Raw genomic sequence first — 18,242 nt, forward strand, 5'->3', positions numbered from 1 at the left:
GGGCCTTACCTCGGCTAGGGAGTGCCAAAGCTCAACTCTGAACCCGAGACGCCCGGCTCCAGAACCACACTTTAAAAAAATATTTGTTTTTGAATATTTATTTATTTTGGCTGCACCGGGTCTTAGCTGTGGTGTGCAGAATCTTCGATATTCATTGTGGAATCTATAGTTGCGACTTGAGAACTCTTTAGTTGAGTAAGGCATGTGGGATCTAGTTACCTAACCAGGGATTGAACCTAGGCCCCCAGCACTGGAAACTCAGAGTCTTAGCCACTGGACCACCAGGGAAATCCCTCAGAACACTCTCATTCACACTTGTCCCACTTTGGGACATACTAAGAAGCAGAGCTTGCAAAGCCCCTGCCACCACCCCTCTAAGGTAACCAGCCCCTCCTTTCCAGTCCCCTCACCAGGAACAAAAGGGGCCTTGGCAAGCAGACCATAGCCCACCTGCCAACTTCCTCCATAGCCTCCTCTGAGCCCCGCCACCTTGGGACTCTGCCCTTTGGCAACCCTGGCTGGCTGGGCCAAGCCTTACCTGGGCTCCCCAGAACCCTCCTAGGATCTGGGGAAACAGTACTCTAGCTTTCGTCTTTCTCCTGCAAGCCTGAGCCTGATTGAAAGCCCTGGAGAAATTCCCCATCCCTCTGGTGGAGGCCTTCAGGAAGGACACTGGGAGATCCCTGGGCAAGTTTCAGCCTTCAGTGGGCCTCAGTTTTCTCATCTGTCAACTGGGCAGATGAGGAAGAAATAACAGAAAAGGCCTGTGCAAGTCAGCTGGGGTTTCAACCTCACTGGGTCCAACACTCACCTCACTTCCTTTTTATTAAAAGCAATTATTTTAGGGACTTGCCTGGCAGTCCAGCAGTTAAAATCCCATGCTTCCGCTGCAAAGAGGCACAGGTTCCACGCCTGGTCAGGGAACTAAGATCCCACATGCCTCGTGAAGAAAGCGAAAGTGTTAGTTGCTCAATGGAGTCTGACTCTTTGTGACCCCATGAACTGTAGTCCACCAGGCTCCTCTGTCCATGGAATTCTCCAGTCAAGAACAGGTTGCCATCCTCTTCTCCAGGGGTTCTTTCCAACCTAAGGATTAAATCAAGGTCTCCTGCGTTGCAAGCAAACTCTTTCCTGTCTGAGCTGTCAGGGAAGCCCATACCAAAAAGTAAAAATCAAAAATCTGAGTCTCCTCCCATATGCCATACTTTTGACGCCAAGCTCCCTTGGACATGTGATATCATGATCCGACTTCCATGTCCCTAACCTTCCTGTCTGTATGCCCAACCAGCGCTCCCAGAAGCAATTCCTGCACCCAACCAGCTCACCATCCCCGTAACAATACACAGACGTGCCGGCCAACCTTGTAAATATCCCACAGAAGTCCAGTGAAATGTATCTTCAGCTCAGTTTCACCTTAGCAAGGTCCCCCAAATACCTATCTCTCTCCCACGCCACAGACAGGAAACCCCAGGGGAGGCTGCCATAGCACAGAGTCAGAGAATTAAATGGATTGCTCTCAAAGCATCTCACTTTGGGAAGCTGTATGTCCCTGTATGGCTCTGTGAACACACTGCAGGGTTTTGGGGAAAGTGGCTTCAGTGAGGGGCTTGAAGTTGAAGACTGTTCCGGCCTCCCGGGTGACTGCACATACGGGTTTCGCAGGTCGGCTCTGCGTCTCAGTGGCTGTGCAGGAATGGGCAGGGCACCTGACTCCTCTGGCCTGTGTTTGTAAAATGGAGGTGGTGACTGAGCATCTTCTTTGAGGGTTGGGGGGAAGAGTATACATAAGGAAAGCGCTTAGTCCCATTTTGCAGGGGTGAAGTGCTGTGTGTCCCGCCAGCTGTGTGACTTTGGGTAAGTCACTTGACCTCTTTGGGCCTCGATGTCTTCATCCAGAGAATGGAGATACCAATCATTGTCATTTCGTACGAATATTATGAAGTGAAGTCAGAGTGTTAATCATTCAGTTGTGTCTGACTCTTTGGGACCCCATGGACTGTAGCCTGCAAAGTTCCTCTATTCATGGATTTCTCCAGGCAAGAATACTGGAGTGTGGTACCATTCCCTTCTTCAGGGGATTTTCCTGACTCAGTGATCAAACCCAGGTCTCCTGCATTGCAGGCAGATTCCTTACCCTCTGAGCCACCAGGGAAGCCCAGAATTGTTACCAGGTGTTAGTAAATCAGCCTTACTTTGCAGATGAGGAAACGAGGTGCAGAGAAAGTTCTACTAATGAACGGAGTGCTCCTCGCCCATGTCCTTAGTAGCCCTCTGTCCTCTGCCCTAAGATCCCTCATCCACTTTCTGTCGCCATCAGTTCTGGAAGCGTCTGCTGTAAAGCTGGACCCCTGGGCAGGCTCCTGGGACCTCGAAGGACGCTCAAACGCAGGCCCCTTGGGTCTTCTCTGGCAGTCCAGTGGTTAAGACTCCGAGCTTCCACTGGGGGGCGTGGGTTCTATCGCTGGTCGAGGAACTGGGATCCTGCATGAGGCAGCATAGCAAAAAAAAAAAAAAAAAATTAAAATTAAAAAAAGCAGGCTCTCCCAAGGGTGACCTCTGTCCTTGCCTCGTCTCCGGTCCTCACGGTGTCTCCCCTACCTTCCTACAGCCAGAATTTGTCAGGCGAATACTTCAGGTACAAAGGCATCCTCTTCCCCGTGGGCATCTACTCACCTGAGAGCATCAGCATGGTAGAGAACGCCGAAGTACACGACGATGACATCTTCATCGTCACCTACCCCAAGTCAGGTACCTGCCGGGCCGGGCCGGGAGGGGGGCACTAGGGAGAGTGCTGGGTGAGTGTGGGGCCGAGGGTGAGAGGGTGACACCGAGGACAAAGCGGGAGAAGAACGCGGGAGGGGCGGTGGGGACGGGGACCCGTTTGTTCTGTTCAGAGCCAAGTCTTTGCAATGGCCGGTCCCTCCGCCAGGGGGCACCCCTCCCCGGATCCCTGAGTGCCTGGCTCCCTCCCGGCCCCTATGCTGGGTCTTTGAGACCTTCCTGGCTAAAACAGCTTCTCCATCCTTGAAGTCTCCTCATACTTGTCTTCCCTGCCAGCCACTGTACTATATTTTCCTTGGTTGATTTAGTGTCCGTCTTCCTCACTAGAACCTGGCTCCCTGAGGGTAGATATTTTGCTTCCTCTTGATCGTGACTGTGTTCTTTGAGCCTAAAACAGTGAAACACATTCAATAAATATTCGTGAAAGGAAGGGAGGAAGAGAGGGCGGAAGGAAAGATCTTAATTTTCTCCATTTGGTTACTGAAATGCTACTTACTAACTGTCTGCCAGGTGCAGAGAGACAGCTCTGAACAAAGATATTTTTTCAAAATATTTTTGAAGAATTTCAAAATGTTATACTCACCCTTTTCAACATAGAGTTCTATGAGGATTTTTTGGGTAACACTTAAAAGAATAATTCACATACCATACGCTTTGTATACTTCCAAATCCACGCATTGGAAAGTGTACACAGTTCTTTGGCTGTAGGATATTCACAGAGTTGTGCAAACCATGACTGTAGTCAGTTTTAGAACATTTCCATTACTTACAGGGCTTCCCTGGTGGCTCAGATAGTAAAGAATCTGCCTGTGATGCAGGAGACCCCAGTTCAGTCACTGGGTCAGGAAGATCCCCTGAAGAAGAGAATGGCTGCCCACTCTAGTATTCTTGCCTGGAGAATTTCATGGGCAGAGGAGCCTGGCGGGCCACAGTCCATGGGGTTGCAAAGAGTCAGACATGCTTGAGGCATTCACACATTCACTTCACTTTCAGCAAGAAACCCTGTTCCCATTAGCCATCACCTCCAACCCGCCCCCTCCACCCTCAAGGCTTAGGCACCGTTATTCTGCTTTCTTACTCTACGGTTTTGCCCATTCTGGACATTTCGTGTAAGTAGACTAGTACAAGAGCTGGTCTTTTGTGTCTGGCTTTTTTTCACTTAGCCCACTTTTTAAAAATAATTTTATTTATTTATTATTTATTTTCGGCTATGCTGAGTCTTCGTGGGTGTGTGGGCTTTCTCCAGCTGTGGCAAGTGGGGGCTACCCTCCACTTGCAGTGCCCGGGCTTCTCATTACGGTGGCTGCTCTTGCTGTGGAGCAGGGGCTGTAGGTAGCACAGGCTCCCGTCGTTGCGGCACGTGGGCTCAGGAGTTGTGGTTTTGCAGGCTCTAGTGCCCAGGCTCAGTAGTTGTGGTGCATTTTGGGCTTAGTTGCTGAAGCACGAGGGATCTTCCTGGACTAGGCATCGAACCTATGTCTCCTGCATTGGCAGACTCTTGACCGCTGAGCCACCGGGGAAGTTCCAGCATGTTTCTGAGGTTGACACACATCATTGTCGGTGCTTCATTCCTTTTTATAGCAGAATAATGTTTCATGATATGAGTGTACTGCCTGCGTGCTCAGTGGCTTCAGTTGACTCTCAGTGACACTGTGGACTGTAGCCCGCCAGGTTTCCCTGTCCATGGGATTCTCTAGGCAAAGGTATTGGAATGGGTTGCCATTTCCTTCTCCAGTGATCCTCCCGACCCAGGGATTGAACCCGTGTCTTCTGCACTGCTGGTGGATTCTTTTCTGAAGGGGTATACTATTAGGTATACTTATTCATTTATCAGTTGATAAGCAGTCAGTTGGGTTGTTTTCACTCTCTGACTCTTAATAATGCTTGTAGGAACATAGATATACAAATCTGCCTATGGACATATTTTCATTTCTCTTGGAGTTCTGTGAATTTTGATAGACATACACAGGAAACACTACAGTTGAGATGTAGAATGGTTCAGGGAATTCCCTGGCGCCCTGAATGGCCAGGACTCGGTGCTTTCCCTGCCCTCAGGAATCCTTTCACACCTTCTGTGGTCAGCTCTCTCCTCACCCCACCCCCAGCAACCAGTCATCCATTTCCTGCCCCTGTAGTTATGCCTTTCCCAAAATGCCACACACAAGGAGTCATACTCCATGTAACTTTTGAGACTGACGTCTTTCACTCAGAGTAATGTATTTTTTTTCTTAATTTATTTTTGATTGAAGGATAATTACAATATTGTGTTGGCTTCTGCCATACGTCAACATAGATCAGCCATCAGTATATGTATGTCCCCTCCCTCTTGAGTCTCTCTCCCACCTCCCACCCCATCCCACCCCTCCAGGTTGTCACAGAGCCCCGGTTTGAGTTCCCTGAGTCAGACAGCAAACTCCCACTGGCTATCTGTTTTACGTACGTTTCCATGCTACTCTCTCCACCTGTCCCACCCTCTCCTTCCTACACCTGCCCCAGCAACACATTTTAGATTCCTCCAAGTTGTTGTGTTTGTTATTGCTGAGGAGTTCTCCAGAAAATGGATGGACCATGGTGGTTTTATACATTCATCTGCTGAAGGACACTTGGCTTGTTTCCAGGTTGGGTTGAGTATGGCAAATACAACTGCCATAATTCATCTCACACAGGTCTCTGCATGGAAATACTTCTCCACTTATCTTGGGTAAATACTTAGCACTGGAACTGTTGAGTTTATGGAACTAAATACGCTTAACTTGAGAAACTGCCAAACCGGCTCCAAAGTGGAAACCCTCTTGTACTTTTGGGTAAGCTGTTCACCCTCTTGTGTTCTCACCAGCAAGATCGGTGGACTCCAGATGCTCTGCTTCCTTGTCAACACTTGATATTGTCAAGTTTTTTAAAAAAAACATTCTTTTTCTTTTTTTTCGGTCACACCACAGGGAATGTGGGATACTAGTTCCCCAACCAGGGGCAGATCCCCTGCTATGTGCAGTGGAAGCAGGAAGTCTTAACCTCTGGACCACCAGGAGAGTCCCTGCAAAATCACTCTAACAGACGTGCTCTAGTATTTCATTGTGGCTTGTATTTGCATGTGTCTACTGGCTGATGAAGCTGAGCATTTTTTCAGAGGCTTACAAACCATCATATATCTTTTTTTTTTTTGCAGCACTGGGCCTTCCTTGCTTTTTTGTGCAGGCTTTCTCCAGTTGCAGCGAGTGAAGGCTACTCTTCATGTGGTGCTCGGGCTTCTCATTGCGGTGGCTTCTCTTGCTGCAGAGCACAGGCTCTAGGTGCCTGGGCTTCAGCAGTTGCAGCACTTAAGCTCCGTAGCTGTGGCGTGTGGGTTCTAGGGCGCTCAGGCTTCAATAGTTGCGGCATACAAGCTGAGAAACTTTGGCTCGTGGGCCCTAGAGCACGCAGGCTTCAGTTAGTTGTGCAACCAGGGCTGAGTAATAGCGGTGAGCGGGCTTAGTTGCTCTGAGGCATGTGGGGTCTTCCCAGACCAGGGATGGAACTTGTGTCCCCTGCATTGGCAGGTGGCTTCTTACCCACTGGACCACCCAGGAAGTCCGCTGTTATATACCTTTTTCAGCAATGTGTCTGCTCAGATTTTTTTGTACTCTTTTTAATTGGTTGGTTGATTTTCTAATTATTGAGTTTTGAGAGCTCTTTATGTAATCTGAGTATGCATCCTTTATCAGGTATGCTTTTTACAGGCATTTTCTCCAAGTCTGTGGCTTGTCTTTTCATTTTCTTTTCAGTGTCTTCTCAGAGCAAAAGTTTGAATTTTGATGAGCTCCCATTGTCAATTTGTTCTTTAATGGATCAGACTTTGATGTCATAGCTAAGGAAACTTTTCCTAAACCAAGGTCATAAAGATGGCTTTTTTGTCTTCCAGAAATTTTACAGTTTTAGATTTTACACTAAAGTCTAAGATTCATTTTAAGATAATTTTTACACATAGTATGAGGTATAGATCAAGGTTCTTTGCATATGATGTCTAGTTATTCTAGATTTTTTTTAAGTTTAAAATATGTTAATTTCTCTTAGAAAGTCATGTATTCATAGTTCAAAATTAAAGAGGTACAAAAGATTCCTCTCCTCCCAAGTCACCAACAGTCTCTGTGTATCTTTTCAGAATTTTATGTACAAGCAAAAACGTACATTTTTTTGTTACTTTTTTCCCACAAAAGTTAACAAATGATACACATCATTCTGCTTCATTTTTTTTAATGGTTTTGCCTTCTTTTTCCTTGTATTTTGACACCATCCCATCTTAGAACTGGAAACAAAGAGCTTCCTGGGATTTTGTTGGTTTTTACAGTTCCATAGTATTTCATAACACTGGATGTACAAGAATCCTTGTTTTACTTGTTGAACTAGTTCCTTATTGATTCACATATCCTGGTTTCCCATCTTCTGCAATTATACACAATATAAACTTTATACACACTGCTGCATCTTTCTGCGCACTGCGCTGCTGGCCTCTGTCCGTCACAGGCGCCATCTGGGAGACTTCCCTGGTAATACAGTGGTTAGGAATCTGTCTGCCAGTGCAGGGAACACAGGTTCGATCCCTGGTCCAGGGAGATCACACATGCCCGGGAGCAACTAAGCCCAAGAGCCACGACTGCTGAAGCCCACGTGCCTAGAGGCCCTGCTCTGCAACAAGAGAAGCCATCTCAGTGAGAAGCCCTCACACCACAAGGAAGACCCAGCTCAACTAAAAATGAATAAATAAATATTTTTTAAAAAAAACCTTCTGGGGGAAGCCGGAGAACCAGGAAGAGAAACCACATCCTTCTGCAGGGTTCCTCCAGCGCCCTCTACTGACCAAGCGTCACATTGCGCCAGGTGGCCAATGAGATCTGATCATACTCTCCAGCTCCAATGTCAAGGAACAGGGAACCAGGAATGGGTTTGGAGCTGAGAGATGATACACTGGGAACTGGTACAGGGTAGTTGTTAGAATCCAGGACGATGTAACACTAAGACCAAGTGACTGTTCATATTATTGTTATTTCTCATCTGACCTGCCGGCAGTCTCCTGGAACCCAGACTTGTGAACCTGGTCATGAATGAGATCCCCTTCCTACAATGTGATGTTTGTGGCACTATGGCTCAGTTGGTTAAGAATCCGCCTGCAATGCAGGTTCGATCCCTGGATCAGGAAGATGCCCTGGAGAAGGAAATGGTAACCCACTCCAGTATTCTTACCTGGGAAATCCCATGTTCAGAGGAGCCTGGCGGGCTACAGTCCATGGGGTCGCAAGAGACCGACACGACCAAGTGACTAAACCACCACCAAAGAAATCAAGGGCTTATTCCCAAGAAGCGGTAGTGAAAAGCGCTGAGATTTTAAGTCCAGCCACCTGAATTCAGTTGCAGCTTCCTCTGTGTATTAATGGAGTGCTTCAGAATCTCATTAGGCTGACCCAATAGAAATTTATTTCTCGGGAATTCCCTGACAGCCCAGTGGTTAGGATTCCATGCTTTCATTGCCCAGGGCCTGGTCTCAATCCCTGGTCAGGGAACAAAGATCCCACAAGCCATGTGGTGAGGCAAAAATAAAAAAAGGAATCTATTCTCATTCCTGTAAGTTCTAACTGATCTCAGGTGGCATCGGCCTGCAATGGCTTAGAGCCGGGCTTGGGTTCCCAGCCAGAGAGTGGCTGGGTCGAGGCGGTAAGAGTGCCAGATCCCAGCTACTAGACCAGTGGACAGTGATAAGGGCCCTGGCCCTCTGGCTTTGCAGAAAAGAATTTCTACCAAAAGGAGAGTCATGACGCGAGTCAAGTTATGTATTAAGAGGAAAAGGTACACGGGCCGACTCAGGGGGAGAGTCTCTGAGTCGCACCTTTGTGGCAGTTTGAATTACTTTTATGGGGCATTTCTTCTGGGTTTCCTTTGGCCAATCATTTTGATTTGCCTGGTTCACAGTCCGTATTTGGTATATCTCAGGATCTTCCCATGTGTGCACACGCAACTCTTAGCCAAGATGAATTTTACCGGAAGGGGTCTGGGTAGAACGTCTCTTGACATCATTCCCCTTTGAACTCCAAGGATCCTTTCTGTGCAAGTGTGGCTGGGCAGGTCTCCTGATTTCAAGAACGAAAACTATGTGGTCTGGACAGGACCCAGCCTCCTCCTTTAACTGTCGAGCTGTTCTCTTCTTGCAGTTTTGGTCCATAGGGAATGAATCCTATGTACCCTGGGGGTGGAGGTGGGGGGGGGCATTTGCCTTCTGCACAACCAGTGTGGGATGGATGGAGGGAAGGGTGGGGGTATCCATGCAGATTCGGGCATCCTCGCTTCTTCCGCTTTATGGCTCTGCCATCCCCAGGAGCCCCAGTTTCCACTGGCATCTCTGCATCCAGCCCGCAGACAGGGGGGAAGTGAAAGTGTTAGTGGCTCAGTCTTGTCTGACACTTTGCGACCCCATGGACTGTAGCCCGCCAGGCTCCTCTCTCCATGGAATTCTCCAGGCAAGAATACTGGAGTGGGTTGCCATTTCCTCCTCCAGGGGATCTTCTCGACCCAGGGATCGAACCTGGGTCTCCTCCAGTGCAGGTGGATTCTCTACCGTGTGAGCCACCAGGGAAGCCCTACCTCCGATTAACTTGCCCAGTTTTTCCCAACAGGGACCAACTGGATGATTGAGATCCTGAGCTTAATCCTAAAGGACGGAGACCCCTCCTGGATCCACTCGGTGCCCATCTGGAAGCGGTCGCCCTGGTGTGAAGCCATCATGGGCGCCTTCAGCCTCCCCAACCAGCCCAGCCCCCGCCTCATGAGTTCCCACCTCCCCATCCAGCTCTTCGCCAAGGCCTTCTTCAACTCCAAGGCCAAGGTACAGGAGGAGGGAGGGGTGTGTGTGTGTCGCTGGAGCAGGGGGGAGTGGAGGAGGGGTGGAGCATAACTCTCTGATGAACTCAGCCTGTTAAGCAGCCACTATGTGCCTGGTCCTGATCTAGAACAGCAGCAAACACATGCCCAGGAACACCTGCCTTGGGAGCCCACGCTCTAAAGGGGGCAGGCCAAGAACAGATGGAATAGATAAGGAAAATGCTGGGGCTTCCCTGGCCGTCCAGTGGTTAGGATTCCACGCTTCCATTGCAGGAGGCATGGGTTTGATCTCTGGTTGGGGGACTAAGATCCTGGACCCCAAATAAATTTATATAAGCATCTTTTTAAAAATAAGGAAAATAGTTAATACATCCAAGATGATATATTCACATCGAGAAGGAGGAGAAGGTGGGGGTTGGACTTAGAGGTAAGGGTTGCAATTCTAAATAGCGGAGGGGTCAAAGGAGGCCTCAGCAAGACAATGCCATTTGAGTAAAGACTTGAGATGTGAGGGGAGGAGCCACGGGGGTGTCGGGGATGGTGGAAGAATGTTCCAGGCAGGGGCATGAGCAGGTGCAAAGGCCCTGGGGTGGGTGTGGCAGGCCTGAGGTCTACTCAGGAGGACTGTGTGGTTGGATCTAAGTGAGCAAGGGGAGCGGAGCAGAGATGAGGTCAGGGATTTAATAGGGGCCACAATGTGCAAGCGCCGCACGGGCTTTGGTGGGGAGTTTGCTTGTCTCTGAGGAGGACAGGAGCCAGGGGCGGGCTCTGCGCAGAGGAGAAACAGGGACCAACTTAGGTTTTCCCGGGCGCCCTCTGGCTGCAAGGCAGGGAACAGACGCTCAGGGCGAGGGCAGAAGCGAGTGCGGGGCGGGGCGGGGGAGGGGAGGAGGGAGGGGGGCGGGGAGGCGACAGACCAGGTGCAAGGTGGCCGTGGAGACAAACAAGGCGGTGGCTGTGGAGGTGAAGGAAAAAGGGCTGGGTTTGGAGTGTATTCTGAAGCTGGAACCAGGAATATTTGCCGGCAGGTTGGATGTGAGTGTGGGAGGAGCATCAGTCAAGGGTGACGGCAGGGGGTTTGGCACGTCCAGTAAGGAGCTGGGAGGCTGGGGCTGCCGTGGACTGAGAAGGGAAGGAGAGGTTTTGGGGGAAGGTGGGGGGCTCTGCTGTGACCCAAGTGGAGGATGCCGGTGGACAGTGAGAGAGACGAATCTGGGCTTGACAGGAGTGATGTGTGCTGGGCACATCTGTTTGCAACCTGTTGAGATGTGTGTGTACATAAATAGAGACAGAGAGAAACAGAGACGGAAACAGAGAGACAGACAGAGATAAAGAAATAGAGACGGAGAGAGGAATTAAAGCCAGGAGACTGGTGTGATCACCAAGGAAGGGAGTGAGTACGGACAGAGAAGTGGTGGGGATTGCAATCCAGGGGTCCCTAAGACCACTTTCAGGCTCAGTGATTCACTATAAAGACTCATAGAGCTCAGCAAGGCTGTTATGATCACAGTTATAGCTTATCACAATGAAAGGATAGGCTTCCCCGGTGGCTCAGCGGTAAAGGATCTGCCTGCAATGCAGGAGCCACTGGAGACTCAGGTTCAGTCTCCGGATTGGGAATATCCCCTGGAGGAGGGCACAGCAACCAACTCCAGTATTCTTGCCTGGAGAATCCCCACAGACAGAGAAGCCTGGCAGGCTACAGTCCATAGGGTTGCAAAAAGTCGGACATGACTGAAGCGACTTAGCACAGAGAAAGGACAGAAATTAAAGTTGGTGAAGGGAAGAGGTGCCTGGGAGCGCATCCACAAGAGACCAGGCACCAGCTCTGATGGGGTCTGTCCCAGTGGAGCTGTATGGACAGTGCTCAGTCCTCTGGCAAAGACATGTGACAACACGCATGGAGTGTCACACACCAGGGAAGCTCACCCGAGCCTCGGCATCCAGGGTTTTTGTTGGAGGTTGGCCACATAGGTGTGACTGACCACCTGCATGGCTAACCTTGGTCTTGAGAGAGGACATATCTGATGGGGCTGGAGTAAGGCTAGTAGCAGAACATCAAGCTGGCAAACAGATTGGAACCGGGTCATCAGGGCCTTGAATGCCAGGCCCAGGGGCTGGGACTCCACCTTGGGGCAGAGGGCCAAGGAGGGCACGGTCAGGTGGGTGTAGAAAGAGCCTCTGGGGCCGTGTGGAGGCTAGGAGGCTGGGGAGGAGGCTGGGGCCCCAGCCGTGGGAATAGGAAGCAGAGGTGGCCGCCTTTCTCTGTTGGTCATCGCCCCTCACCATGATCTCCATCACCTACCCTGCATGCCTGTCTCCTTCACTCTTTATTTCTTGAAGCCAAACTGCCCCTCTACCTGGTGTCGAAACAGTCCCTCTCTTTTCCCAGAGTGTGGCTGGAGGGTGCCCTCCCCTGCTATGGACTGAGGCAAACTGATCTGAACCCTGATTAGCTGGGAAGTCCCTCCAGAAGTCTACCCTGAGTCCGTCCTGCTGCAGATATCAGAAGGGAGAGGGCTGCAGGTCAGGAAACCTCAGGGACTGACACCCTCTCCCCTCTTCCCCCTGCCCGCACACAGGTGATCTACATGGGCCGGAACCCCCGGGATGTGGCGGTCTCACTCTATCACTACTCCAAGATTGCCAGGCAGTTGAAGGATCCTGGCACGCCCGACCAGTTCCTGGAGAACTTCCTCAAAGGCGAAGGTGAGGACTGGGGCATGTGAGGTTGGGGGGCCAGTGAGCCCCAAGGAGGCCCAGATGGGAGGAGGGCCAAGAAGGAAGTGGGGAGAGACAGCAAGGCAGAGACTGGGTGGTGGGGTGGTGGGGGCTTGGAGGGAGGGCTCCAGCTCTGAGGGCCCAAGCCTGGGGCCATGGGGCGTTGGTTGGGCTCCTCCAAGCCCCAGGGGGGCTGGCTCGGCTCCCCGTCCCTCACCCTCCTGTCTCTCTGCTCGCAGTGCAGTTCGGCTCCTGGTTCGACCACATTAAGGGCTGGATTCGGATGAAGGGCAAAGAGAACTTCCTGTTTATTACTTACGAGGAGATGCAGCAGGTGATCCCCTCCCCCACCTCAGCCCCGCTCCCCCCCTCCCACCTCCCACCCACCAGCTCCGCTTCCCACAGAACTAAGGAGAAAAGGCAAGCAGGGAGCAGAGCATCCCTAATGCACATGGGCGTGATTTTCAGAAGGGTGGTCAGGGGAGAGCCATGGAGTTCTCTGGGGAAAATGTGTCTCAGGCAAAGGGAATAGTCGGTGCAAAGGCCCTGAGGTGAGAGTGTGATTGAAGTGTTCCAAAGGGAGCCAAGAGGCCAGAGCTGAGAGGGGGTGGGGTGGGATACGAGGGCAGAGAGGGGATGGGGGCCCAGAGTGAGGACTTTGGCTTTTTTCTGAGTAGGTGGGAGCCACAGGTGGGCTCTAAGCAAGGGAGGTTATAGGTTAAGTGAGATGCTACAGAACCCTGACCCTCAAGAAGTGATGATGCTTCCTGATGGTTGTGACCTAAAAGGCAGAGGGAAGCAATGGAAGAAAATGGTCTTTGGAGGCAGACAGAGAGCCTGGCTGGACCCTGTGGAACGTCCTTGGGACAGGCACCTGGGAGAGAAAGGCCTTCTGGCTGGGGAAATCAGGGAAGGCTGCCTGGAAGAAGGGGCCATGAAGAATGACTACGGCTTTGCCTGACTGCAAGGAGGACGCTGGGCTTCTAGTTGGACCAGATCCACAGTAAAGGTGTCCAACTGTTCCATGTTCCTTTTTAAATTTTTTAAAAAAATTTTTGTGGCACCTCAAGGCATGTGGGCTCTTAGTTCCCTAATCAGGGATCGAACACAAACCCCTTGCATTGGAAGCATAGTCTTAGCCACTGGACCGCCAGGGCAGTCCCCTGTTCTGTGTTCTTAACAGAGCTCTATTCTGAGAGGCTAGGAACCTAAGAGGTTCCAGTGTTCGTTCACCCATGGCCCCAGACACATTCTCATCCCGTGTGTGCTTCATGTATTTTTTGTGTCCTGGTTTCTGTTGACACTGTATAGCAGAAAGAGCCTGGCTTTTGGTGTTCGAAAAGCCATTGAAAGCCTCTTTAAAATCTCTCAGAACCTCAGAGGTCTCATCCTTAAAAATGGGTGGAAAATGCTGGCTCAAGGGTTGCTGTGAGAACCCCAGTCCCTGGCATTGGCGTCTCGTGACCATCTGACAAGGGACAGCAAAGTGTTAGCATAGTGTGCAAGGTAAGAGTGATTAGGTTCCGAGCAAGGGCGTATCTGGCGATGGTAACCATAATAGCGGAGGTTTCAGCCTCTTAAATCGCAAAAAATGGTATACTTTATTTTATTTTCTATTTTGCTTGCTCCGGACCCTTGCTGCTGTGTGTGGCCTTTCTCTACTGGTGGCAAGTAGGGACTCTGCTTCATTGCAGAGCTCAGGCTTCTCTTGTTGCAGAGCACAGGCTCTAGGAACGCAGGCTTCAGTGGTTGCGGCACACGGACTCTCTAGTCGTGGCGCACGGGCTTAGTAGCTCCAAGGCATGTGCAGTCTTCCCAGATCAGGGATCGAAGCCGTGTCCTCTGCATTAGCAGGCGTACTCTTAACCACTGTGCCACCAGGGAAGTCCAGAAAATGGTATATTTCAATGGCTGACCCCGATATTATTATTGCTCCCATTTTATAGAGGAGCAAACTGAGGTAGTTTAGCCTCAAGAGAGCTGAGAACTTGCCCGAGGCACACAGCTCTTCGCTGTGAATCCCATGGGTTTATTTTATTTTATTTTCCACTCTGGTAAATCTCTTTTGATGGAAAGATCCAGAAAAGACTTCGGCATCACCCCTCCCCTATCTTTTCCACCCAGCTTTATCCTCTGAACCAAAAACTGGGCCACGCAGCCTGACAGAGCTTCTGGGCTGCCCCTGGGTGTGAGGAACAGCCAACACGTTAGAATTTCTGGGACACATCAACGGTTCAAGAGGATAAATGCTTATGAAACTAAGAATAACCTGGAAAATCAAGGCCGTGGGGTCGGTGGAGCTGACCACAAGCGTCTGTGCCAGGCGCTGCATGTCAGGGAAGGCAGGGAGATAGACGGGAGGGTCATGAACTTTGGGGACTCAAATCTGAGCTCCTTGTTGGCTGTGTGACCCTAGACAAGTGTCTTTCCCTCTCTGAGCCTCCACTCACCGATGGGGGTAATGACACCTCTCTGCCAAGCCATTGGGAGGATTGGCACAAATATACCTGAGAGTCCTGGACTAGAGATGGGTACACAGGAGGTGCTTAACCCACAGTGATTTGAACCGTCAGTCACAAGGGAGGTGATGTTTGGGTGGCATCTGGAGGGGTAAGTTTGCCAGGCAGAGAAGGGTGGTGCAGGGCTTTTGTGACAGCCCCGTGCCAAAGCCCACAGCGAGGACCGCTCAGGAAGGAGATGAAAGACCCGGCCACGCCTGACCTTAAAAGCCAGACCTGGCGGGGGCGGGTTGGGGGGTACTTCCCTGGTAGTCCAGTGGCTAAGACTCCATGCTCCCAATTCAGGGGCCTGAGTTCGATCCCTGGTCAGGGAACTAGATTCTACATGCCCCAATTAAGACCTGGTACAGTTAAATAAATAAATATTTAAAAAAAAAAAAAAAGAAAGCCAGGCCTGGGGATTGGGGCACTGGGGAGCCACAGGAGGGCTGGGAGCAGGGGAGGAACAGGGTCAGCTCTGGGTGTGGGGAACTGGAGGCAGGGAGGCCGTGAGAAGGCCAGGGCGGAGGCTGGAGTGAGGGCTCACAGGGGGAGAATGAGGCCAGGCCAGGGGTGGGGGCTATGGGGGCACAGAGGAGGGGAGGCGGCAGAGAGCTGAAGCAGGAGGCTCAGGGGCTGACGACTGACGGCGGCAAGAGGGGGAGCGGGTAGGGAGGAAGGGGAGCCGAGGCCAGGCCAGGAGTTTGGCCCTGGGTGAATGGTAGGGCTCTTCTGGGACCTGGAGCGGGGCAGGGTTGGGCACAGACCAATTTTGAATCTAAAGGAGCGTTCACTCTGCATGAGATGCTGGACCGACCCCTGCCTCCTGCTGTGACCTCCGACCCAGACCCATCCTTCCCTTGCCCCCACAGAACCTCCAAAAGCCCACACTGCAGAACCCCCCAGAAGCCACGGCCCAACCCCTCCACCTGGAGGTGGGGAAACTGAGGCAAAGAGGCAGAATCCTGCCCCCCCACCCAGATTCCAGCGGTGGGGGCTCAGGCATCCAGATTCTGGGTCTGGTGCCCCTTCCTGGCCTGGGGTCCCCTCCTTCCGCTGACGCCTCCTCTGCCCCCAGGATCTCCGCAGCTCCGTGCAACGCATCTGCCAGTTCCTGAGCCGGCCACTGGGCGAGGAGGCGCTGGAGTCCGTCGTGGCACACTCGGCCTTCAAAGCCATGAAGGCCAACCCCATGTCCAACTTCTCTCTGCTGCCCCACAGCCTGCTGGACCAGCGCCATGGTGCCTTCCTCCGGAAAGGTGAGGGGACTCTGGGGCTCTAAGCCCCATTAGGCCACCACCTGGCTGTGTGTCTTGGGCGAGTCACTTAACCTCTCTGGGCCTGTTAGCACGGAGCTTGGCACACAGCTGATGCTAAACGCTGAAGAGCGTTGCCATAGCAGCTCTGAACGCTAGGAGGCTGTTTGGAGTCTTCTTCGTGAACCCTTCTTAGGGTTAACGTTCACCCCAGAAATAGTTAAGTGTTGGATGACGGGCTGAGGGTGGGAGTGTATTAGTTTCCTATTCCTGTTGGAACCAAATACCACACGCATAGTGGCTTAAAACAACACATGTTCAGGGAAATTCCTGGTGGTCCAGTGGTCAGGACTCAGCACTTTCCACTGCCGTGGTCCAAGGGTGGGGGAGCTAAGGTCTTCCAAATAGTGCAGTGCAGCCAAAATAATAATAACAAAGGACAAAAACACACACATTCACTGCCTTATTGTTCTGGATGTCAGAAGTCCAAAATCAGCCTCACTGAGCTAAAATTAAGGTGTCAGGACCGTGTTTTCTATGGAGGCTCTGGGGGGAACGAGTTCCCTGCCTTCACAGCTTCCAGACCTGCCTGTATTCCCCGGCTCGTGGTCCCTTCCTCCATCTTCAAAGCATCTTCTGCTCTCTGACTCTGACCCCCGCCCCGTGCCCTCTTATAATGATGAGTGAGTGGGTGCTACGTTGCTACAGTCGTGACGAGTCTGCGATTCCATGGACTGCAGCCCGCTAGGCTCCTCTGTCCATGGGAGTCTCCAGGCAACAATGCTGGGCCAGGGAGTCTCCCCGACCCAGGGACCGAAGCCGCGTCTCTTACACCTCCTGCGTTGGCAAGTGGGTTCTTTACCGCTAGAGCCACCTGCGAAGGCCCTCTTATAAGAATGTTTGCCATTGAACATTAACATCTTTAACTTAATGACATCTGCGAAGTCCCTTCTGCCATGTCGGGTCACATGTGCATAGGTTCGAAGGGTCAGGTCATAGACATCTTGGTGGGGGCGCCACTAGCCAGCCCGTCACAGGGAGCCCCCAGAAACCTCACTAGGGGTGTCATGTAACATGTGGTTTGTGCGTTTGCAAAACTTCAAAACACTGTGACCCAAATGACTTTGGCCCCAGGATTCCAGGTAATGGCTGGTGTCCCCGATTATCCCATGAGATGAGAAACTTGAGGGGGGATTCCCCTACTGGTCCAGCAGATAAGAGTCTGCACTTCCACTGCTGGGAGTGCAGGTTCGATCCCTGGCCTGGGAACTAAGATCTCATATTCTGCATGGTAAGGCCAAACAGAACAAAAAAGTAAAAAATAACTAATAATAATTTTTTAAGATAAATTTTTAAAAAAAAGCAACTTGAGGGACCCAAGTGTTTGCCTCGGGGCACATGGAGCTAGCAGTCACACCCCTCACCTGCTCAGTGGCTGTGAGAGGCACATCTTCAGCCTGATCCGTGAAAGCACTGGCTCCCAGTGTCAGAGCAGCGCTGGAGCCAGGAAGCCCTGTGCTAGCCAGGAAGGTGAAGGACAGGTGGAAGAGGAGGTGATACAACGCCGGGGAAGGATGCTAGATGGGGAGGCGGATGCTCTGGGTAGATATTTAAGAGCTTAGGTTGGGGGGAAGGGGAGAGGTCTGCTGGAGGGGTGAGCAGGGCAGAGAGAGCCTGACGGGGAGGGGCAAGAATGGTGCCCGGGGGTCTGGCCAGGCGACTGGTGGCCAGTGATAAACAGTCAGCCTTCAGCAAAATGGAGATATGGGGTGGGGAGGGGAAGGACAGTGGTTCTAGCAAAGGGCACAGCATGGGCAAAGGCCAGGAGGTGGGAGAGAGGGTGCTGGCTTCTTGGGGCGGGGGCACGACGCTCTGGCTGCGCCTCAGCTCCGCCTTCCCTCCGCTCCCTCCAGGGGTCTGCGGTGACTGGAAGAACCACTTCACGTTGGCGCAGAGTGAAGCCTTCGACCGCGCCTACCGCGAGCAGATGCGGGGGCTGCCGACCTTCCCCTGGGACGTGGACCCCGAGGACGCCAGTCCGGACTCCGACCCCGGTCCCGGCCCGAGCCCCAACCCAGATCAGGCCTCCGAAGCACCCCACCCGTGACCCTGAGAATAAAAGCGTCTCTCTACTGCGCGG

At 51.7% G+C, this 18,242-nt stretch overlaps 1 protein-coding gene across 3 annotated transcripts in view; it reads left to right on the plus strand.

The window, feature by feature from the left end:
- The window catches only part of SULT2B1 (sulfotransferase family 2B member 1), an 83,973-nt gene extending 65,738 nt beyond the window's left edge, over positions 1 to 18,235 (plus strand). For all 3 annotated transcript variants that reach the window (XM_024978339.2, XM_059876797.1, NM_001081726.1), the window contains 6 exons: positions 2,609 to 2,748; positions 9,423 to 9,631; positions 12,210 to 12,336; positions 12,588 to 12,682; positions 15,925 to 16,105; positions 18,016 to 18,235. In XM_024978339.2, coding sequence (XP_024834107.1) covers positions 2,688 to 2,748; positions 9,423 to 9,631; positions 12,210 to 12,336; positions 12,588 to 12,682; positions 15,925 to 16,105; positions 18,016 to 18,209 — 867 coding nt within the window. In that variant the 5' untranslated portion in view covers positions 2,609 to 2,687 and the 3' untranslated portion in view covers positions 18,210 to 18,235. The remainder of the gene's footprint in view (positions 1 to 2,608; positions 2,749 to 9,422; positions 9,632 to 12,209; positions 12,337 to 12,587; positions 12,683 to 15,924; positions 16,106 to 18,015) is intronic.
- The last annotated feature ends 7 nt before the right edge of the window (positions 18,236 to 18,242 follow it).

The sequence above is a fragment of the Bos taurus genome, chromosome 18, assembly GCF_002263795.3.
Source record: "Bos taurus isolate L1 Dominette 01449 registration number 42190680 breed Hereford chromosome 18, ARS-UCD2.0, whole genome shotgun sequence".
Lineage (NCBI taxonomy): Eukaryota > Metazoa > Chordata > Mammalia > Artiodactyla > Bovidae > Bos > Bos taurus.